Source organism: Typha angustifolia, chromosome 7, assembly GCF_048772165.1.
Source record: "Typha angustifolia cultivar Huaian chromosome 7, ASM4877216v1, whole genome shotgun sequence".
Classification (NCBI taxonomy): domain Eukaryota; kingdom Viridiplantae; phylum Streptophyta; class Magnoliopsida; order Poales; family Typhaceae; genus Typha; species Typha angustifolia.
The window spans coordinates 13,330,246-13,353,348 of record NC_133245.1 but is presented as its reverse complement, the minus strand read 5'-3'; the positions used below and the strand labels follow the sequence as shown (position 1 = coordinate 13,353,348).

The 23,103-nt window shown below is 35.3% G+C and overlaps 2 protein-coding genes and 1 long non-coding RNA gene across 11 annotated transcripts; 2 read left to right on the top strand and 1 right to left on the bottom strand.

Annotated features, from left to right (window-relative positions):
• Positions 1-437: 437 nt before the first annotated feature.
• Positions 438-8,052, bottom strand: LOC140761950 (uncharacterized). Of its 6 annotated transcripts, none has more exons than XR_012104659.1 (6): positions 7,007-7,146; positions 4,544-4,695; positions 2,488-2,509; positions 2,281-2,402; positions 733-890; positions 438-579 (listed from the first exon to the last, which is right to left on the bottom strand). It is a non-coding gene; the product is annotated as an uncharacterized lncRNA (long non-coding RNA). The 6 variants fall into 6 exon arrangements; XR_012104658.1 differs by having other exon boundaries at positions 446-579; positions 805-890; XR_012104655.1 differs by having other exon boundaries at positions 453-590.
• LOC140761949 (actin-related protein 2/3 complex subunit 2B) lies at positions 849-7,120 on the top strand. 4 transcript variants are annotated; one of them, XM_073099504.1, is made up of 10 exons: positions 849-907; positions 1,870-1,951; positions 2,318-2,525; positions 3,414-3,580; positions 4,368-4,445; positions 4,546-4,678; positions 4,848-4,939; positions 5,015-5,071; positions 5,463-5,514; positions 6,930-7,120. In XM_073099504.1, the coding sequence occupies exons 1-10, from the start codon at positions 849-851 to the stop codon at positions 7,118-7,120; spliced, it is 1,119 nt and encodes a 372-aa protein (XP_072955605.1). The 4 variants fall into 4 exon arrangements, with proteins under 4 accessions (XP_072955605.1, XP_072955604.1, XP_072955603.1 ...); XM_073099503.1 differs by having other exon boundaries at positions 6,927-7,120; XM_073099502.1 differs by having other exon boundaries at positions 5,457-5,514.
• Positions 8,053-18,159: 10,107 nt separating the features above from the next.
• On the top strand, positions 18,160-23,103 carry LOC140761967 (very-long-chain aldehyde decarbonylase GL1-4-like). The gene is made up of 10 exons (XM_073099529.1): positions 18,160-18,317; positions 18,490-18,713; positions 19,360-19,592; positions 20,609-20,828; positions 20,922-21,297; positions 21,395-21,502; positions 21,680-21,880; positions 21,980-22,078; positions 22,544-22,714; positions 22,814-23,103. Exons 1-10 carry the CDS (start codon positions 18,258-18,260, stop codon positions 22,973-22,975), a joined length of 1,854 nt encoding a protein of 617 aa, XP_072955630.1. The 5' UTR covers positions 18,160-18,257; the 3' UTR covers positions 22,976-23,103.

The window sequence follows — 23,103 nt, the reverse complement described above, 5'->3', positions numbered from 1 at the left end:
AGTCGAACATATAAATGCGAGAAGTAAAGAGTAAGCTAATACTTCAATCATCAGTAATAAGAGCCTTTTAGTGATTAATTTTGTGCAGCTTTACCAAACTTCTCATGAGTTTCGGAGTACAACCATGCTCAACAACTCCTAAACGTGAAAAGCAAAAAAGAAAAAGAAGGGTACACACTACAGTGGGATCATAATGTGGAGATTGATAAATGTCCTTATCAGACATTTACAGACATCAATACTTCGGCAAGCACAAAGCATCAAGTCTGCGACTAGCTGAGCAATGTTTTGGAAGCAACCTTGCCCCTCTATCTGTATGGGGATTCACTTTCATGAAGACGATTCATTTACCTCTAGTTACACACCCAAGCCATGAAGTGGTAGACTGGATGATTAATATCTTTGTAGGTTCCTCGCATACAGATATAAATCCTTCAGCTTACAGCTTTATTTGCAAGATGCGAACTTTTGCGAGAATTTGTTGGTCTCAAAAGTTGCAGATGCCACTGTTGTGAACAGAAGTTTTCTGACTGATAGAGAAGTTTAGCTTTGTCTGGAGAATTCTCACTTTCTTGACCTCTAAAGGGATACTTCCATGTTGTAGAGCACCACCATGATTCAGATGACAAAAAGACAAAATTATTGTGGAGTGCACCTTAAACAAAGTAATGAATGATAAAAGCAGAGCTTGCTTCAGAAAGCAGTAAGCAAGTAAGAAGGGAAATCACTCACATTAGTCATTTTCTTCAGATGAAAGTATTATGAGACTGAATCTTAAGCAACAACGACCTCCCATTCACTAACCTTTATATAGGACTCTCCATGGATTCCCAAGAACCTCATCAAGAATGGCATACTTTGATACAGGATCGCGGACACTGGTGGAGATCCTAAATAATTTGCAGGGGTAAGTCTTTCCTTTTGTTCTAAGTAAACGTATTGTAGGCAATGGCAGATATGTGCAACTAACTTTCAGTATGAGCTGCAACTGGGAGTTTATTCTAATTTTAAAATTGATTCAGTAAGCATATTAACAGTCACAGGACTAGAACAATACATTTCTTGGAAGCTAGACATCTAATAATCAAAGTTGATGAATTTGATGCAATAAACCATGGCAAAAGACATCAGATGCGACAAGTAGATTATTCTTCTTTTTCAACAAGCCATAGGTATCACAAAACCCAGAAGCAGCATTTGATAATTATCACTAGTTGCTGTAGGTATAGAACATCAGACCAAACAATCACCACCTTTTGATTTGATTTTTCTTGTTTCTCCCCCAGTTCTATGTTACTCTGATCATCCTTTGATCAATTCTTGCAATAACTGGCACAAAATAGTACAAAGAAAAAAATCATGCCATTCTGATCTGATAAAGGATTCTCTACTATTCTCTGACCACTAGTTACTTGCTGAAAATTGGCAAAATAACCAACTTAAGAAGCTCTAGTAGGATTTATGCAAGTGTAGGATTCACAGCTAATTTGTTAGAGATTGATAACATCTAGAAGGGCACCTTATAGATTCGTAATGTGCAATAGACAGTGGATCCTGAACACTTGTACATAACTCCATGTTGAAGTCCACAAGGATGTAACTTTTGAAAATACATCAGTTGCTATTCACTTATTTGGCTACTCCTTGTTTCTCTTGCACTACAAATTTTATTTACTTTGTGAGATCTGGAGTTCCTAACTTCTTTGGTGAATCAAATGACCAAATTAGAAAACATTACAAGGCAGATGCATTTTCAGTGAACTGGCTTTGATACTTAAATTCTTACGTCAATTTAGGCAGACTAATCACATTGAAGAATATATGTCTTCGACTATGCTTAGACGTGTAATTATTCTGTTGATTTTTCAGATGTTCTGATGGCAGTGTGGAAAAACCAACAGTCATGGATCATAGCTTCTATGAACTTGGATCAGTTCGTTATCACATTCAGGTAATCTCTTTTATTGCTGCGCTGTACAGATACTGTTAAGTAGTTTCACATAAGGTCTAAAATAGGAAATACTAAAACAATAGCGGCATCTGCGACGCAACTAAGTAAATCAGTAGTTTCACATAAGGTCTAAAATAGGAAATACTAAAACAATAGCAGCATCTGGAATGCAACTAAGTAAAGTATTATGTCTAAGTATCAAATAATGCTTGTATTCTTGCTGGGGTCAAATAGTGCCATCTAACTGAAAAAAACTATCATTGCTTGAATTAGCATTAATTAGATAATATGTATTTTGCAAAGAAGGAACATTTAGATGAGATGCAGACCTTCCTTCTGGTTTATATGCTGATCAGCTCTCTGCAGGTTTTAGCATCAGATCCTGCAAATATATACTTGTCAATATTGATACCACCACTTTCTCTGGAGGTTCCGCATTCCAACGGTCTGCCTGATCGCACATTACAGGATATTAGAAGAATGTACTCGAATGTTGCTGAAATCATGGAACCCCCAAAAGAAGGATTTATACTTACTCTGAAGCTTAACTTTGGTAGACTGCCTCGCAGCGAAGGTATGATTATTTTGTCAGTTCAGACAAGAATTAACAAATGGCAGTATTAGAACACTACCTTACAATGATTTTGCCAGTTATCTCCTCAAATAAAAGCAATTAAAATGTAGAATCTCCAATTAAACTTGCAAAAAGAGAAATAACCTAGTTTAGTGAAGATACAATGGATGCCATACACATAGGCATCGATGCTCTGATCTTTCCTAAGCTAGCAGATTGATGCATGCTTAGTAGTAAGCATTTAAGATATATGGACCATATACAAGAAGGAGAAAAGGTGCACTAGCCCATCAACATCAATCAAACAAACCAGAAAAGTGGATGCTATCTTGCTGCAGTGGAAAATTCTCTTGATGGTAGTACTAGAGAAGGAACAAAAATCAACTTATAACCCATGTATTTACCAATTAAAACATGCCTTCGTCAAGGGAAGTACCTTTTATATCTTTTTATTGGACTTCTAGCTAAGCATACTTAAAAGAAGCAGTCCTTTGGGTTTGTTGAGTTGCTCAGCAGGAATCTGAAAGCTCTTTACTAGCTAGTTATATGATGCAACCAAGAATACATCATCCTCTGTCGTGGAAGAAACTTCTTCAAAATTAACGTTCGATTTCTCTGATCCACATAGTCCAAAAGAGAAGTATTGCCTCAATGCTAGAAACAATCTAAAACATCATGACAAATTATCAACGGCTTATCTCACATAGTATCGCTGACGAGTTGACACAAGTAAATTTGAATAAGATAGAGTTGCTCAATTCATTTTGTATTCTCACAATGAAATGCTGTATTGAGACTTCAAGTAATATATTACTAATGATTTTCACCTAAATATAAATAAATTATTCTGGTTTAGACTAGATGCTAATCTGTGGACTGCTTCATCAGATCGTATCAAGGCTGTCAATGAGATTTCCTCGCTGCAGGCAGCCATCCTGAGTTCTCAGTTGAAAGATCTGTTGTGGAATCTTGATTCAATGGATATGCTTCATGGGACCTGCAGACCTATCAAAGTTGTTTATTACCCACAAGAGCCTTTCTTCGTTAGCAGAAGAGTATGTCCATACATCGATCATTTAATGATATAACTGTCAGAAAGTACCGCTCTGAGGAACAACAAGAATAGATAACATAACCTCCCTTTTCTTCTCTTCCAATTGAAGGTATTCAGAACTAAAAACTCTAGTATCAAAGTCAAGGAAAGAAGTTCATAACCATACTGAAAGAGGAGCAGACAAAACATCCTAGTATACAAGTCCCAGTTGAGGTCCACTCAAGGAGAAGCTAATTTTGCATGTCTGAATCTTCCAAGCATCAATGAGATCTTCCACCTATTTGAACCTTAGGTGGTCAATTGTGTGGCACTTTGTTTTGCATGACCTATGAAAGATCATTTAATCTGCATGAGTTGAAAGCAATGAAAAATACGAGAACCTGCATCAAAATGCTAGGGTACAATTCAAGGGAATGACATTTTTCCCCAAGAGAATTCACAAAGAATTTTCTGCAGAAATATTATGCCACAAGTAGTAGTTTTTCTATTTCTCTCAAAGAGATAAAGTCTAGTTTGTCTGCTCAAAATTGATCTCCTTCAGAGGCAAACAGATATTCATTACAAGTGACAACCAGATATTCATTACATAATACCATCTTATGAGTTTATCTTTCTAGACCCTAACCAATATAATAGAACCCTTCTACGACAATTGCCTTCACATTGCAGCCCATGTTGTTCTTTTAATGCTATCAATACTCAATAGCATAACATTGCTAGCTGGTATTACGTGTGGATTTTCTTTCTTTCTATGAGTTCCATAATGCAAATTAATCTTTGCTATGCAGCCAGAAAAAATAACTGCAATCTTTCCCATGCGTTTCAAAGATAACTCAGATGTGGTACTTGCAACATCATTCTTTCAGGTAGCTTTTTTGCTTGATCTTGATACTAAAAGGAAAGCAGTTAAAGTTTACAAAATTATAATATATATGCTATTCTCAACTTAAAAGTACTGGATTACAGGAACTTATGGATTTGGGCGATTCAGCATCTTTTTCAAAAGCACCGCATTGCACCTGGTCACCAATCCCTCCCTCAGAGCTGAGAGGAGAGAATTTTCAATATCTAACGACCAATGGAGGATTTGTGTCCTTTGGTATGTATTCTATCAGCCTGATAAGAAATTTATAAGCAAATATTTAGATAAAAGAACTAATTACATTAGGCAAGCAAAGACTTAGCAAATGGCAATATGATACACTTAAAATGTTAATGTTAATGCTAATAGGTTTTCTAAAATAGAAGCTTCACTTGGCAAACTGCAGATATTTTTTCGCGACATGTTAAAGGAGAAAAACTTGAGAAAACTGTCTGGATTCTTCTGAACTTCTACGCACATGTAAAGTATCATATAAAGGTATGTATCCATTCATAGTTGATTTTGTTTACACATTTTTAGTCTGTAAATTTGTGAACTGACTGACGCTAGCAGTCTACCAGAGGGTTTATCCAAAGAAGGATGAGGCAGCGTCAAGAGAGATTGGCTGAGGTATAAACCTTCTACTTTAAACCAATTGGAAGGAACATTGCTTTTTAAAAAAAAGAAAAGACTTTTAATTTATTTTTCTTTACTAATTACTATGGTTCATAATAGCAAGTTAATATATAAAAAGATTTGCTTACATATGCACAATCATCAAATCTGTCTATGGCCTAATTGCTTAATTAGAGAACGATATTTGGCATTATCTGCATGAATGTGAATGGAACATGTCATCAGGTAGGTACTAATAAGTATATATTGAAATTGAGTAAATTTTTGTGATTCAAAGATTACTTCAAATGACTCAAGTAGTCTATTGCAGCCTTATAAAGATGCTAAATCCAGTATGGGTATGAAGCTGAATGATATTGCTCACGAAAAATGTTGCTAGTTACAGGTGATCCGACAATCAAGAATAAGAGAAGGAGAAGGAAAAAAGGAGCTCCAAAGTGAGTATTACATGCAAGAGTAATATTTCTAAATTTCGCTAATGCAAATGACCAGAATGAGGGGCATCTTTTCTATCTTGTAGAATGTTAGTAGAACATTGGCAGAATCATTCAATTAATATGGGCTACCAGATATATTCTTGAAAAAAAATTGATGGTTCCAAAAAGGAATCCTCCATTTGATTAGACTAACCTAAGTAAAAACAGAGTAGGACATCAAGAGGAAGTCTTCAGTTTGAACACATACTAATATAGGCATATGACGCAGGTGGCATTAAGAGTCGATCAATTGGAAAACAACCAGATTCTTGTAGGACAAAGAAAGGATCATAAGATTGATTGTTAGGTTGGGTCTGCATCATCTTGTGTTCTAGTTTCAATAATTAGTCCTGTGTAGATTGTATCCAGAGTTCAAATGCAATCTTTTCGATAATTCAGGAGTAATTTACTATTCATACAACACAGCATTTACATATGATAAAGACTAATGAGAAAGGAAATTAAATCAAGGAAAAGTATTATACTCCCACCATAACATTATTATGCATGATAAACAAAGGTAAGATTGCATAATCAAAACCTGAAGGATTATATCTAAATATATTGTTAATATCTAATTAAAAATTGAAATGGCTTCTACGAATTAGGAGTCACAGCATAGATAACTTAATCTTAGCTTTTGAATCTTTGATACATGAAGAGAAGTAAAATATGGGACAAAAATACAAGCAACAATACTAGATAATTAGTGGTATTTTTAACAATTAGGGTTGAATGCATTTTTTAGCCCCTCTACCTTATTTTGTATCACTTAACCATCATTTACTTATGACTAATATAATATTAAAGACGCTGTTAGAAAAAATATTTGAAATTACCAAAGTATCCCATTATTTTTGTTAGACAAAAATCGATTGGAGGAGAAGAGTTTTTCTTTAAACAGCCAACACCTTCTCCCTCCTTAGACAATCCCAACCTATGGTTTTAGAAAATCACATCCCTCCTTCACATAAATGTACGATATTCTATTTTTGAAAGCTAGGGTTTGGTAGAAGATGCGATATCTCAAAGAAAGATACTTGGAAGAGGCCATGGGGAAGTTGAGAAGAACACCATTCGTCCTGCACTTAATTAGAGATAGGTTTCAACTCATTCTTTAATGTATATGTGCTGATAGAGGAGTAATTTAGTCCATAAAAGTTAAGAAAGGGTGAGAATACAATCCGCTAACTATTTTTGCAAGTCTTAGCGATGAAGTAGAGAGGGTAAAGTGATTTCATTGCTAAAGTACATGGATTTTAAAATGCATTTAACCCTAACAATTATAATCATGCAGGAATTCTAACATCTTTAACATAATCTCATATCACACTTCTTCCTTGCTCCTAAAATTTTACAATTTGAAATCAAAGCAGGTCGCAACAGTCTGAAGAAATTGATGAGCTTCTCAAAACATAAGAAATTGAAGACGGGGTGCATCGTTATCACTGACCAGATCAAGCGGCTCCGCTCCCGGATCAAGATTAAGGGTTTGGATCGGCTTCGCCGGCGGTGGTTTCGAGTTCCCAAATTCCCTGCCTTGAGGAAATACTCCAAATTAGACTAAACTAATCCAAATCTACTGCTTACATAGTGTTATATATAGTGCTCTCTCATGAATTGAAAGGAATCTTTCCTAGAGTAAACCACAGGGATTTATTTTTTTAATCATTCTATTTCAAAGAAAGTATGTAGACATATAGTTCATTAATAAGACTCCAGAAAAAGATCACAACTTGATACCCAATAAAAAGGAGAGAAAGAACTCAAAGAAGCATAACTCTAGAGCATGCTTGCTTCTGTAGCAATTTTGAGAGGGGGTTTGATTGCAAATTTGCAATGAAGCCGTCAAACGGATCCCACGTAACGGGAAATGTCCAAAATCCGACATGATATTTGTTGGATTTGGATCTTTATTCGAGCGGATCTTATCTGAATCCTTCTAAGTCGGGATGCTCACAGCTCACCCACTATTATCAAATTGTGTGCCAAAAGCGTGGTGCCGGTTAACATACGCACCGGATAAGCGCAATTTAGCAAAACCCAGTTGCTCAGTTTTGCGAACAAATAGTCCGGTTTGTGCGGAAACTATTATAAGTGCGGGTTGCCGTAGCCACCCGCCTTCTCGCGAATTTCTATTTTATGGTTTCCTAATATTTATTTTTATTTTCGAGACGGATCGACTTGTCTTCCAAATTGATGTGATTTTTGGCAAACTTTCCCCATTATTTATACCCAAAGATTCGTTTTTTATATCCTCTTGATGCGTTTTTATGCGTGGGGGTTGCCTTCGGTTTTGGTTGTGTAATCTCCGAGTCGCCAAAACGTAATCCGGGTAATTGATTTCCTATAGGAATTTAACAGGAGGCCAAATTTTTTTATTGGATTCGGCTCCATTATACGAATTCTTGCATTTGAGTTGAGAATTTCTGCAAAAAAAATGGCATTTTTAGTCGTTGTTGTTTGGTTTCCTCTGCTGCGCATTCGTGGTTTGTGGTAGAGAGATGGATTCGCGTGGTAGGAAGCATAAATCTTGCGATGGGAATATGTGTACTCTTATTTTGGAACCCGAGGTGGGGCTGAACAAGAGAGAAGAGAAGGAAGGTGAGAGAAAGTCTCTTTTGGTCAGAGTGGGGAAAGGAGGGATGGCGATGAAGGGTAAGAAAAGCTCGAGGAGGAAAGTACAATGGAATGACAGCAACGGGAAGAAACTTGTGGAAGTGTTGGAATATCAGCCCAGGTTAATCCTATTTTAGATTCTTCCTGTTTTACCAAAGTTCTTAATTTTGTGAGAATTTACATTGAGCAAATGCAATGTGGTTATAAAAATGTTTCTGATTGCTGCATACCTCATAACTTGGATTTGATCATGTTTCTTAGGTTGATAACATATGTTGACATATATTGATGAAGAATATCATGTATATCCGACTTGTTACTTGTAAGATTCCATTTATGCAAGTTACTGATTTTTTAGATGTATAAGATTTACTATGTGCCTGTTAAGTTTACTTTGTTTATTCTCTCAAGTCATTGATATATTTGTTGGATTATGCTCTCTTACCAATTTTTGACTTTGAGAGGATGTTGATTTATTAGGTGATCACACTGTACTATCAACTTTGGCTTTCTAAGCCAATATAACTCAATTGTGTTGGTACTTTAAGTCCTTTAAATTGATTGATGAAATTGGCTACCATATATTGGAGTGCAAATCTGAACCTCAACAAATTATATCTATCCAATTTAAGCAGAACTGTCGTTATCTCTAATTTCTTTCTTCTAATAAACTCTTTATTTCCTTTTACTCCACACACTTGGTCATTGCTGTATGTTTATATTGGAGTGAACAATCTTGCGTACAATGGTTAAGAGTTGGGTGGTCTGATTTAGTTGATGAACTGAAAGCTTGATTCTATGGCAGAAGATTGTGCAAGTGTGATATGTGATATTGGAAAATCGACTTCCGCAAAAATATTGCCATTGATATTCAAAGTTAGTTTCTACACTATTGTATAGGAAAGATCCAAATGACACTACACAATTTAGTCTTTTATTGTTCAACTCTGAATATCACATTTTATAGTAGGACCCCTCTTTTTCTATGAACTATAGTTATCAGACTGGATATTGACCTGATCAGAGGTCGGTTCACTTGGTTATTTTTTTAAAAAATGGTTCACCCTATCTGATGCTAATTTTTTTAAAATTTTAAATAATATTATATATATATGTACATATATAGTTCTAAGTAATTCTAAAAACAAAATAAATCTAAAAAGCAATATAATAGTATGTCTTTATTACTTAGCCATTTCTAACTAATCTTTATGTTTAACACCATCAAATCTAAAAAACTTATGGTATTGCATATCACAACTAACAACATATTGATCAATTGCTGAATAGTAACACAACAACATGATAGTAACTAAACATTTTTTAACACATAACTATAGTTTATTAGTGAGAAACATGAAATTATATATAACTATAGAAGTCAACTCATTTGATAAATTAACAATCACAAAATTTTAAACACAAATGTTTTATTTGCTAATCATTTTCAAAATTGTAGGACTAAAATTTCCTTAGGAATTAGAATAAAGAATAGGATAACTAAATATTCAAGATAATTATGTAACTTTGTAAAAGTAAGAAAATAGACCGATTCGCTGAAAATTGGTAGGGTTGCACGAGTTGCCGGTTCAACCGCTTGGTCAACCGGTTAATTATTGGGTCATTTGCTTTTTTGGTCTAATAATAAAACCAAAATGGTTTAGTGATTGGTTCACTAGTCCAACTACCTAGTACGATCCGATTATGATAATTATGCCATAAACACTCATAATACTCCCTATCGTTACTTTTGCAATGTACGGTTAAGTTAATCTTAGATGAAAAGTTGCCAAATAACCCTTAACAAAATTAGAAAATTATCATATTATCCTTCTTAACTTGATGTTTTTTATCTTTTGAAGTTCTGATTCTTATAGCCGTATGTAAAATCTTGATATATATTCTGAACTGTTTTCCCTCTTCTTGAAAACTTGATAATCATTTTATATAACAAAAACTACGAAATGCGAGCAACTGTGACCTCAAGTTCAAGGTGACAATAGAAAGGACATCTAAATGCATCATGCTGTTGCTAATGCGTGGTCTGGGAAGGGAAAGATGTATGTGGCCTTGGTCTCCTACAGGGCACATAGGTTTCTCTCTCCTTGAAAACTATCTAATCTATATATACAACAAAAACTGTGAAATGTGAGTAACTGTGATGTAAGTTCAAGGTGACAGTAGAAAGGATGTCCAAGTGCATCATGCTCCTGCAAATGTGTGTTTGGGGAATGAAAAAATGTATGTGGCCCTGGTCTCCCGGGGGACAGGGTCTAATAAATCCAGAGTGAAAATACATCTTCAAAATGAAGGTAGCAATGTAACATAGTTTAACTATCCCAAGTTCACGTTACGTGTTCTTAATTTTCAGGTTTTCTTTTACTTAATACATCCAATTGAAGTCAATGCTTTTCCTTCTTTTCTTAGTGGCCTTGTAGATACATTCACTGAAACAAGTATCATGATCCGTAAATCATAAGTTTATTGATCAAACCACAGTTCTACAACAGTACAACTTTAAGTACTTGATGCTCGTGCACAATTAGGATTATTTAAAACCTAAATATCTGATGTTGGCAGCATCTATCTTTTTTTCTATGTGCTTCACTAGCTAAAGGCAAATTATATTTTTTTCCCACCGCTAGTGGAGTCTCTTTGTTTACATTCTATCCATTGTGGCAGCTCCCAATGAATTGGCTTACTTCCTCTTTCCTACATACTACTCTCTATAGGGCATGGTTGAATTTTGAACCATCTTAGACTATTTTTCTGGTGCGGTGAAAGAATGATGATTAATTTCTTTAAAGCATATTAAAAAGCACGTGGATTGATTGTTAAGTTGAAAAGTCCAACAAAGGTGTAATCTATGGTAGAGGTCACCATAGTCAAATCTTCCAAGTGTATATAAGATCCTGAAGAAAAATGGTTTATAGGGAAGCAGAAAGTGCATGTTATTATTATGATAATTGACACAGCAATTTTTTTTTTCTGATAGTTATGACATTGTAAAAGTTCTCATTGAGTCACAATTTTTTTTTCCATGAATGGTTTTTAAAGATTTCATTATAACTGGTAGTCTTTTTAATTATGTTGTAATTGATCATGTCTCTGGTCGTATTTGCAGCGACTCAAGTGATTCCGATGATGAGTATCTGGATTCTTGCATCTGTACCTTGATGTAGATCTCTCACATTACGTCGTTGCAGCTCCAATTTTGAGCGCAAAAACATTAGCACATGAAGTAGCCGCCTGTTTTGAAGTTGCCATAGGAAGATTGTACTTATTCATGCTTTGTCTGATTGAAGGTGGCTTAATTAACTTCGATTAAGGTAAAGTGAGGGTCCGAGAAGATTAGCTCATTAAAAGTATTATGCCAACAGCACATGTGGATCCACCAGAAAGTCTGCTGGTTTTGAGAGCAAAGGCTTGACCAAGAGGATAGGAGAGGAAGAATGCCTGATAGATTAAACACTCTCTTTCTCTGAGATTCTAAGTTACTTGCAAATTGTATAGCCTATGTTCTATGGATATTCTAATTAAGGGGCAGACATGCACCTTTTATGGTAGCTCATATTTCACAAATTATATTCTGTTTCTTCTCTTAAAATAAAAGTTATAATCTGTTTTATGACTGATTAAAAGTGATGCTTGGGCACTATGATTGATAGCTCAGCAGGCACAAGAACTCTGTGATCTTTGCCTAGAACTCTGCTTTGACAATGATTTCTATGTGAAAACGTATCTTGTGGCTATAATATTTGGATATCCACAATGCTAAGATACATTCTTTAAAGATGAAAGCGAAATTACAAATGACTTGGCTTCCTATTCCATTCAATGTTTAGGACCATCAGAAAGGAATTATGGGGAGACTGTTTGCAAGTGGTTTTCGTATTTATAAAATTATTAGCAGTTGATTCAAACCTAGGAGAATAATACGTAGAGCCTATTCTTTCCTTCCGTCAGTAATTAATTACACTTAAGGATCATAATTAATTACACTTAAGGATCAATAGGATCCAGTATATATGCTTGGAAAGCAATCTCCTTGAGTACCTAACTTTGGCCTTTACCGGAATTTCTACGTAAAAATTCTTGTGTTTTGTATTATTCTTTTTCTTTCTTTCTTTCTTTCTTCTTCTTTATAGTTTACATGTTCCTGATAATCCACAGAAGGTAGTTTCTCCTATGTTAGGGTTATTAATAAATTCTCAAATATTAGCTTAGCCTATAATTTCATCGGACATGGTTCTCTGATCCAGCCCGACCTGATCCTGACCCGACCCGCAAGACTGAATCCTACCAGCTCTGACCTGGTAGTTCTTATGCCGACTTACATACATCCACACAGGTATAGAGCAAGATTTGAAGAGTATCTTTTGGATGTGAGGCCAATAAATTCGTAATGACCACTTGCAATGGTTACAAGCTATTAGATAACTTAGCAAGTAGCATTTTAATTTGATGTGATGTCTGCTTATATTCTTACAAAGTGCATTGCATCTCCATAACCCTGTAACATTAAAGGAGCCCATACATTGAAACATCCCATTGTTATACTTTTCATATAACCCTGCACCCCAACTTTCTTGGAGTATTCATGTACTTGGTATTAATTTCTTGTATGGAAATGCAGGTAGACATTCACATTGTTGCCTGCTTTGTTGCTATCATGATTCATGGCTCATCAAGTTCACTCAGAGGAAGTTAAGTCTTTGAGGCAGATTGAACGTATATTTCTCTATTATGGATTTAAAGTAGCAGGTGAGTAGTTAGAAGAGGAGAGATTTGGATCTTTAACTCCTAACTCTTAACACTTTTTTATTTATTTATAATAAAAGTGAAAATTTATGGCATCCCAATTAGGTCAAACAGTTGCTTGAAAGAGTTGAATCCATATCCTGAAGATATTTAATTTTGATGGTTTTGTGGTTAACCGACTTGTACCGACGACTTAATTAGACACACAATATTATATTTTTCCAACTAATTCTAGGTAGAACTTAATTAATGTCATTTGAGAATAAATTTTATTGTTTGGAAATTAATGAATCTATAAAGAAATCCATCTTTATCATGTTGTGTTCCATGAACTTCATTACATATACCCAAATCCATCCAACTTCCAAACATAGTGTAAGTATAAATGAGAAATTAGATACCCCAAATAATTAGGAGATTAGTTTTGGATTACGACATAGTTAATTTCCATTCATTGATGGCAAAACCTCGGTTCTTGGTCCACTACAAAGTACAAAGAACAAAGTAACATAGTTATCAAAACTTTAATTACGCTTATCTAGCGCAGAAAAAGAAAGTACGCACTCACTCTCTGCCTTAAAAAAGTTGCTTTCATTATAGACAATTTAGACATACGTCAACAGTGTCCGAGTGGTTGAGACTTGAGACATCCCATTTATCTTTCTAGGTTGAGAATTTAACATCTCCTATTAGCGAATTCTTATGGTTTAATTAGAATAAATACTTTGATCTTCTCTCTTGGAAATGAGTGTCCTTGCCTTAGGTACGAACAGTGATATTTAAAATCTTATAAATTTGAAGCTAATTTTATTTGTAGCATCTCCTTAAAAATTAGAATTAAAAGCCGGCTCCGCTGCTTGGCCCGGATAAGCTAAGAGTGAGACATTGGCATTTAAGCATAGTTAACCATATCCAAGAGTTCATTGTGTCCCATTAAAATCTTGGTGGTCCTCTTGCTCCCAGTTAAGGCATATGAGGCAACATTCATAGTTTCATGATTGATACATATCAACTGTGAAGTCAATTTAATTTTTCCTTTCCTAGAACTCACTACATTGCTGCTATCCTATCTATTATATATATATATATATATATATATATATACTATGGAGTTGTGATGTCAAATCAATTAAAGCATTAAATTTTTACAGCATTTCCTTCTGCTTGTGCCATAACTGCATCTTAAGTATCAGTTTGGTGAATGATGACTTGCTGTTACCAGTGATGACTTTGGATAATATCACTATTTTTCACTAGTACTTATTAAAATCTCTATTAAGGAAAGGTTGCTATTCTTCCGTCAACTATTGCGGCGAGCTATTGGCCTCTCATCTTTGACCTCCAACATGGATGGATTGGTAACATTAATTACTGAGTTAAATATACGATATTTATTTGTAGGAAAAGAGGAAAACCTAAGCAACTGTAGTTTTTAATGTACATCGTGAATATTTTGGATACACAGGTCATCCTCATTCATTTATGCCCTTTCGTTTGGTAGGATTAATTGCTCATGCAATGTATCCTTGTTCTGATATCAAAGGGAGGCTCCATTCTTTGACCCAATGCACTTAGCTTCTTCCTATTTCTCATTAATGTTCTTCTTACACACAATAACTCCTTGAAGCTTTGAGCCGTGGCAATGGTTCCACCTGTTAATTTCTTTTCACTTAAAAAAAAAAAAAGAAACCGCTCTCATTCTATCGTGACAACATTAAACGAGCACAGTGTTTGTGTAATTGATATGGTTGAATTAGGTGGCGAGTTGAGTTGAAGCACACGTATGATTCGTTTAGCATTTGTGTTAGATGGATCAACTTATTTATGATATAAATATTAGACGTAACCCACCTAACTATCCTAGGTTTCTGTCAGATCAACATGTCAGGGTCGAAAATTGGCACCCATAATCTCAACAAGAGAGAGAGGCAGCCATGGGGTCACATTTAGGGGTGAAAACGGGTCGGATTAACTCTGATCCGACCTGCTATCCGATCCGACCTGCTATCCGATCCGACTCGGATCAGATTCGGAAAAAAAATTTCTATCCGATTCGGATTCGGATTCGAATACGGATATAATTTTTGAAAAAAATCTGGATACGGATTTGGATACGGGTCGGATAAATTTTTCGGATTCGAATACGGATATCGGATATCCGTTTACCCGCATATTTTTTTTAAATGATTTACAGTTTTTAGTTTGCTTATTTAAATAGTAAGTATTAATATTATTACTAATAATACGTTATATATTATTTATAGAGATTAATTTCTCTAATTTTATATATTTGACATACAAAAAAATTATTTATTGTAAAACTCTTAATAATTTTATGTTAATTATATTTAAATAAAATATTATAATTATTTTAAATTTAATCAATATCCGTTTAAGATCTGATCCTTTATCCGAAAATTATCCGTATCCGTTTAGTTAGGATATGGTTTTAAATTTTGCTATCCGTCCAATATTTGTATCCGAATCCGTATCCGAACTAAAAATATGGATCCGGATATGGATTGAACACTATCCGATCCGTATCCGATCCGTTTTCACCCCTAGTCACATTACTACGTTTACAAGCACACAGGATTTTCCATTCCGGAAGCTAACCCTCTTGGAAATTATCAGCGATTTAATGCACTGCACTCTGAACTATTCTTGTTCACCCTCGGATCAAGATTAACACAACTGGACTGGTCCATAGACCATTAACATCGGTTCAAGTGAATCTAATCCAACTTGGATCGATGGATCGATTCCCATTGTACACAGGCAGCAACTTGTGGTGCTATAGTTGCAGTACTGAGCAATTGACTCGCCTTACGTACGTGATCTTGACATTAAAACTGTGATGCAAATGCTGTTGGGAGTTGTACAGCCCTGACACTGTTGATTAATATCTTTGCCTCCAGGTCACCTTCGTTTGGATGCATATATATGAATACTATATGCAGTATTCATAACCAGTACATGGAAGTGGTGTAGCTATCTCTCCATTCACATGAAAGGATCTGAGTCCATTCCATTAAGACATGGGTGCGAATATCATGCTAGTTGTAGGCTTCTCACTCCATTACGATTCTATTGATCATTGCAATTTTGGCAACTTGTCCAGTCTAGTACTTGTTTATCCAACTCATATTGAGTTTGGAAACGATAACTTGTGAGATCGATGGATAAATTTCTGCATATATTATATGGCTTCAAGGACGTACGACCATAATTAGAGTCTTTTTTTTCCCTTCTTCTTTAAAGCTCATGACCAGGGGTTAAAATTGTTCTTGAGCTGGTGGGTAGTCATTTTCTTGCTTTCAGTAATGGTAAATACTTCGATACCCCACTCTTAATTTGTTTGAATCCCACACCTGGGACCAGTTTTTAGCACCATTTCTATCTGTCCCTTGTGGTATTATATATATGACATACATATTACCTATTTTACCGACAGTCACCTTGTCTTCTTCCCCCTGTGGCATTATATAGGAGGAGTGTTATAAACTCGACCTCCTCCTCAATTTAAATCGATCTCTTGTACTCTCTTTTTCCTTCCACTGTCATACGTACACGTCCTTTGAATCAGTTTACAAAGATGCAAATATTGAATTTCTTTTGATGGCGCCTTCAGGTCGATCAAAGTTTTAGATCTCAATTTGAAAAGTAACCTTTCTCGAAAGGAGGGTACGGAAGAAGAATTATATTTATTGTGAAATCCAACTTCGTCACTAGAAAATTGGAGAAAAAGAGATAGAAGGCAGTAGATTCATGTGCATGAATTGCATTATTAATTTGGACAGTCATTTGAGGGTTTAAAAAACTTGGGTTTTTATTTATATACAGGACTTATATTTATTTAGAACTTAACGATTTTACTGACGTGATTAAATGCATCTAGTTTTAAACTCATTGATGTTCATGGACTACCTATCGGCATATAACTTTAAAATAAAAGATCAATAATTTTTATAAGTGAATTACATGTTGTTTAATAAAATATAAACTCACGTAAAATATATATAGTTGTCACTGAGGAGGCAATTTCATGTTGACAAAGACAAGAATGTATATGTTCCATCTACCTGTCACATATCGTTATAATTATAGCTATTAAGACTCGGCTACCTATAAATTGGCTTTAATTAATTTAACGCCATGCTATGTCGAGAGAGATATACATAATTCCAACTAGACGTGCCAAGTTTGTTGCCCATACTATGTCACAAGAAATATACCTAAATGCAAAACATTATCATAGACTATACATAATTCCTCACGTCCACTAATCTTTGAACAATTGTCTAAGTTTATACGTCTCCATAAATGCAAATTGACAAAGTTTTTTTGTCATAGTGTTATGCTGATGATTAAAGAGTGCTAACTGTATATTAACAATGCTGATGATTAAAGAGTGCTAACTGTATATTAACAATCTTCTTCTTTCCCTTTCCAATCTTAGAATAATGCAGGGAATTAGTATGGATAACAAATCCTACCTGAAATATTGAAATCAGTTCTTTCTTTTTTCTCTCTTTATATTTAGTTTCGATCTGGCATAGTTTATTAATGTTTCAAATATTTCATCTGTATTATAATATCCTTTACGACTTGTTGACAATTGCCTTTGGGCATCCGGAAATTTAGCCCCAACAAAGTTCGCAGAAGCTCTTGTCAATCTACGATTTGAAAAGCATGACCCGAGTGAAGGAAGAAATTGCTTAGTGTACAATAGATCAAGGCACAAAGAGCTTGAAGCCTAGATATAATATTGATATATGATATAATACTAATTCTAAGCGTCCTATAATATGAGTACTTAAAAAGCAATTTATTTGAACAATGTCACAAACTAGATAGCGAATGTTTTAGACGTGGACATATTGGCTTTTGTGGGATTCATGTAGAGTAGAAGTCACAATAGTGAGGTAAATAAGTTTGCAGCTCACTTGTCTAGATACATTATTTATAAATACCTACTACACCAAGCTAAGAAACTATCCAAAACATTATCATAACCCGGATGAAGCCACTTCCCATCCCTTTCTCCTAAAAGTTGATTGGTTAGGAATAAGTAAAACACTCAATCTACGCAAAACCAGATCACACTTTCTTGCCGTCCATGTGGTTCTGACCGTTGGTACAACTGAGTTAGCTACTCATGTTTATTGCACCCTCCCTCCCTCCCTCCCTCCTTCCCCCTCTCTCTCTCTCTCTCTCTCTCTCTCTCTCTCTCTCTCTCTCTCTCTTTGAGAGTTAGTCTATAAATACAAAGGTGAGCTTATAGTGTTGGTAGGAGTAAAGAAAAGAAAAGAAGAGAAGAAACTATGGCTTCAAGACCTGGTCCCTTGACTCACTGGCCATGGGAAAGGCTAGGCAGCTTCAAGGTATAATGCATGCACCTCTTCTAACATATGCCTTCCCCATCTTCTCTTTGACACCCTTCAGGCTAAGTTCGGATGCAATGGTCCTCTTATTTTTATTCCCAATATTTCTTGAGAAGCATAGAGGTCTCCAACTATACATTCTCAGTTTATTATGGTTATTTTCTTGAAACAGTATGTGGTGCTTGCTCCTTGGGTGTTACGTAGTGTGCATATGATAGCAACCAAGGAATGGAAGGATATAGACTTATCCAACCTTGCCATCTTTGTATCCATTGTGTGGAGAATAGTCCACAACCAGATCTGGATAAGTTTATCCAGGTTTCAGAACGCCCGTAGCAAGCACCGGATCGTCGACCGGAGCTTAGAGTTCGAGCAGGTGGACAGGGAGAGTAACTGGTGAGCTCTGATCTATCCTTGTACATTTCCACGATTAAGCTGATAGAGAACGCCCATATCAAGTTTATAATAGATAAAAGATAAAAACCGCTATAATATACTAGTTTAAATTTCTAAAAGATGTGATCAATTATAACATGGTACGGAAGCTGAGGGACCTAGAATATCTGGGCACCCGAAGTGAGAGAGTTAGTATAAAGTAAATCAATATATCTCTCTATGAGCTTTAGCCTTGTTTCACTTTAAGAATTACTTTTTCTTATAGTATAATTTTTATTCTAGCATTACAGCCAAAGCCTATCGCTATATTTTATATCAAATTAAATAATATTTACTATAACTTTATAAAAAAATAAAATATATTTTTCTATTTTATTTTAATATTTTACATCACATCAAAAATAACTATTACATCTTTATTTTAAAATTTAAACGAACATATGAACACTTATTTGTAGAATAAATGTCTCATTTTTAGAATAACAATCAGAAAAACCTTTTTATTCCTTTAAGCAAACGACCTTGGCTTTAGGTTTTAAAGATGTGGTTTTGAACAACCCAAACTAATCTGGAATAAATGAGGTACAAGAATGGTCTCGAAGCTCTTGTTGCGAAATTATTTATTGGTCTTACATGTGACACACAGGGATGATCAGATCATCTTCAATGCCATCATTCTCTATACGATAAACGCCCTCCATCCAAATGCTTCATACCTTCCGATTTGGAGAGCAGATGGTGTAGTGCTGATGAGTTTGCTTCATATGGGCCCGGTTGAGTTCCTTTACTACTGGTTCCACAGAGCTTTGCACCACCATTTCCTCTACTCTCGCTATCACTCTCACCACCATGCTTCCATTGTCACTGAGCCCATCACATGTGAGTATATCCTACAAAAGAGACCAAAGATTATACATCAAGTTTGAACGTTTCATGTCTGCATCTTCTTAAGTTACATCTTAGAGGTCATCGTTATGTTCATTAGTAATCTCTATTTGTCAGCTACATAGTTTATCTTTACAAGTCTATAAGAGATTTATTGCTTGTGGTCCCAAATTTATGTCGATGGTAAGAGCCCTTTATACCAACGTACCATGGCCATCAGACAAGTCTTGTCAAAGAACAGCTCACTATTTATGCATGTAAGAGTATTCAATGTTGGGTGACATGTCGTAATATCTTCCAAGAAATACATGTTCCATATGCTTCGACTGTAAAATGTGATTTCTCACATTAATCGCCATTAGAAACTTTTATAATATCATATTAACTATTACATTTTAAAATAAATTATAGTTATGTCCGAAATCTTTTAATCTAACTAATTACGGTTCAAACTAAACTTAGATTAATAATAGATCATTTTATTTATTTAAATTGTTTAACATGATTCTAAAGTTATATACTTTTACCGATCTCATATATAGTACAAGAAAAGCAAACCTAATTTTTTTGTAAGGAAAATAAATCAGTGATACATTTTATGCTTTGAACTTTAAGAAAGACATATATTTTTGTCATTTAGATATATATATTTCTTCAACTTAATAACTATTTGTTAGGAATGTAATTTAAATATTCCATCAAAAACAAACTATAATGACAATTATGATTTTTTAGGAATGTAGGGACAATTATCATATTTGAATATTTCAGCAGCAATTATGTAAAAAAAAAACATTGTCTTGCATGTAGCTCTCTATGAGAGATTAGAAGATTATAGACTCCAAGCTATGTTGCAATCGACAACATCTCTATATTCAGTGAACTCATTGTAGAACTGGTAAAAAGAGACTCTGGAGTAAGTAAAAGAAAGAAAAATAAATAAATAAATTGTCAAACAACAGAATGCATGAGAAAGAATACCTGATGCTCATTTATCATGTCCTTGGCAGCTGTTATTCATCCATTTGCAGAGCATGTGGGTTATTCCTTCCTGTTCTCGATTCCAATGTTCGGAACCGTTCTAACTGGTACTGGTTCCATTCTGGGAATCACTCTTTACATTACATACATCGACTTCATGAACAACATGGGGCACTGCAACTTTGAGTTAGTCCCACAGTGGATGTTCAAAGTCTTCCCCCCTCTCAAGTATCTGATGTACACTCCCTCGTAAGTATATATGTTAACTATTACTGTTAGACAACACAGTTAGCACTGCTTTAATTCGTGCAACTGATAACTCTTTCCATGAACTCTTCATAGGTTTCACTCTCTGCATCACACGCAGTTTCGGACGAACTACTCTCTCTTCATGCCATTCTATGACTACATATACAGTACAATGGACAAGTCTACCGATGATTTGTATGAGAAATCTGTGGAGGGAAAAGAGGAAACGCCTGATCTTGTTCACCTTACCCATCCTACAACCCTGCAGTCCATCTATCATCTAAGGCTTGGGTTTGCATCAGTTGCTTCTAAACCGTACAGCAACAAATGGTATATGATACTGATGTGGCCTGTAGCGTGGTTGTCCATGGTACTGTCATGGATCTATGGATCTACATTCACTGTTGAGAGGATTACGTTGAAGAAACTCAAGATGCAAACATGGGCGATTCCTAGATACAATTTCCAAGTAATTAAAGAAACTGCGTTCATTCTCTGTGTTTCTGAACTTTTAACCAGTGCTTCAATTCTCATCAACTGAGCTATCGATATGTTTCTTTGTGCAGTATGGCTTAACATGGGAGAGAGAAGCAATCAATGATTTCATTGAGAAGGCAATAGTAGAAGCAGATGGAAGAGGAGTTAAAGTTCTGAGTTTAGGCTTACTTAATCAGGCATGCAATGTTATCCTACTTTATTATCAACTAATCCTAGAAAAGACATACATTCTACATAACATGAAACATGGAACTAAACAAATTGAAATCTAGTAAACTCAACATCAACCATAATTGGATTAACTGATTATTTTCAAGGCATATTTTAAGTTCGTAACCTTTCTCCAATTTCAGGCAAAAGAACTCAATGGAAGCGGCGAACTCTATATACAGAAGTATCCAAAATTGAGAGTGAGAATTGTGGATGGAAGTAGCTTAGCAACTGCAGTGGTTTTGAACAGTATCCCTCCAGGAACAAACCAAGTACTTCTCTGTGGAAGTCTTTCTAAGGTGTCCTGCGCCACTGCTATAGCATTATGCCAAAAGGGCATCCAGGTAGATTATGGATCATTCCCCCTGTTAATCTTGTGCGGCAGAAATTTTTATTTATTTTTTGGTCTGTACTAAAGGGTAAACAACAACTTACTTGAACAGGTGATCATGCCTCGCAAGCATGAATACCATATGCTTAAGCCGCAAATGCCAGACAGTACGGATAACTTTCTTACATTCTCAAGCAAACAAACTCCTCAGGTAATTAAACAGATGTTTCTTTATGTTAGGAGCACTAGATGTCTTTTATATGCCTCAAATAAGTATAGTAGCAAATGTAACAATATCAAATTGTTAACTCGAAGATAAAACTGAATCAATACGTGGCTGCACTAGTAGTTTTTTTGTCATAGAATGTTCAATTATAAGCTGGATAAGATATGCTACTGTGGGTTCTAATCAATACGACAAACATGACAAGTCATGGATACTTGGGCAGATAGAGGATTGAACTCTGCAAGGCTCGTAGATTTGTGACATATAATACCACTAATATACTCAACCTTATAAATGTCAAAAGTATAGAAATTGCATAGCTGTTAATTGCATACCGAAAGAATGGATGTGGTGTTGCAACAAAGAATAAGGAGGGATATTATAGAGTAAAAGTTCCAAATTTCCAATCAAGTTGCACAAATTTAGGACGGCCAGTACTTAACTGTGCAGGTGTGGATAGTAGATGGATTAGCTGATTCAGAATACAGAAGAGCACCAAAAGGTACACTGTTCATTCCGTCATCACAATTTCCCCCAAAGAAGGTGCGCAAGGATTGTACTTACTATACCACGCCTGCAATGAAGATCCCAGAGACATTAGGCAACGTGCACTCCTGTGAGGTAACAAAAAGTCCACAACTTCCTAAATTTAACTTAGCAAGAAGGTAGAAAGATGACAGAGAAGTACATTCATAATCATGTACTATGATTGTCTTGCAGAATTGGCTACCGAGAAGGGTGATGAGCGCGTGGCGCGTTGCTGGAATAGTGCATGCACTGGAGGGATGGAACATGCATGAGTGTGGAGGCAATATGATGGATATTGAGAAAGTATGGTCGGCTACTATTCGCCATGGTTTCCTCCCAATTACGCAAGCTTGATATTTTGTTCTGAAAGGCCCAGTAGGGTGTATCCTTGAATGTAGTTGATAATGGTTGAATTTGGATGTTTATGCAAACTATGAAGCTCTGTTTGAATATAAAGTAAGGGGGTGATCCCTTTTTCATTA

Coding starts and splice junctions, on each gene's coding strand:
- LOC140761949 (XM_073099501.1), top strand. CDS start 849: ATGGCATACTTTGATACAGGATCGCGGACACTGGTGGAGATCCTAAAT. Junction 3,581..4,367: donor CTTTCTTCGTTAGCAGAAGA/GTATGTCCATAC, acceptor TTTGCTATGCAG/CCAGAAAAAATAACTGCAAT. Junction 4,940..5,014: donor ATGTAAAGTATCATATAAAG/GTATGTATCCAT, acceptor TGACGCTAGCAG/TCTACCAGAGGGTTTATCCA.
- LOC140761967 (XM_073099529.1), top strand. CDS start 18,258: ATGGCTTCAAGACCTGGTCCCTTGACTCACTGGCCATGGGAAAGGCTA. Junction 19,593..20,608: donor TGTCACTGAGCCCATCACAT/GTGAGTATATCC, acceptor TGTCCTTGGCAG/CTGTTATTCATCCATTTGCA. Junction 21,881..21,979: donor TATGCCAAAAGGGCATCCAG/GTAGATTATGGA, acceptor TTACTTGAACAG/GTGATCATGCCTCGCAAGCA.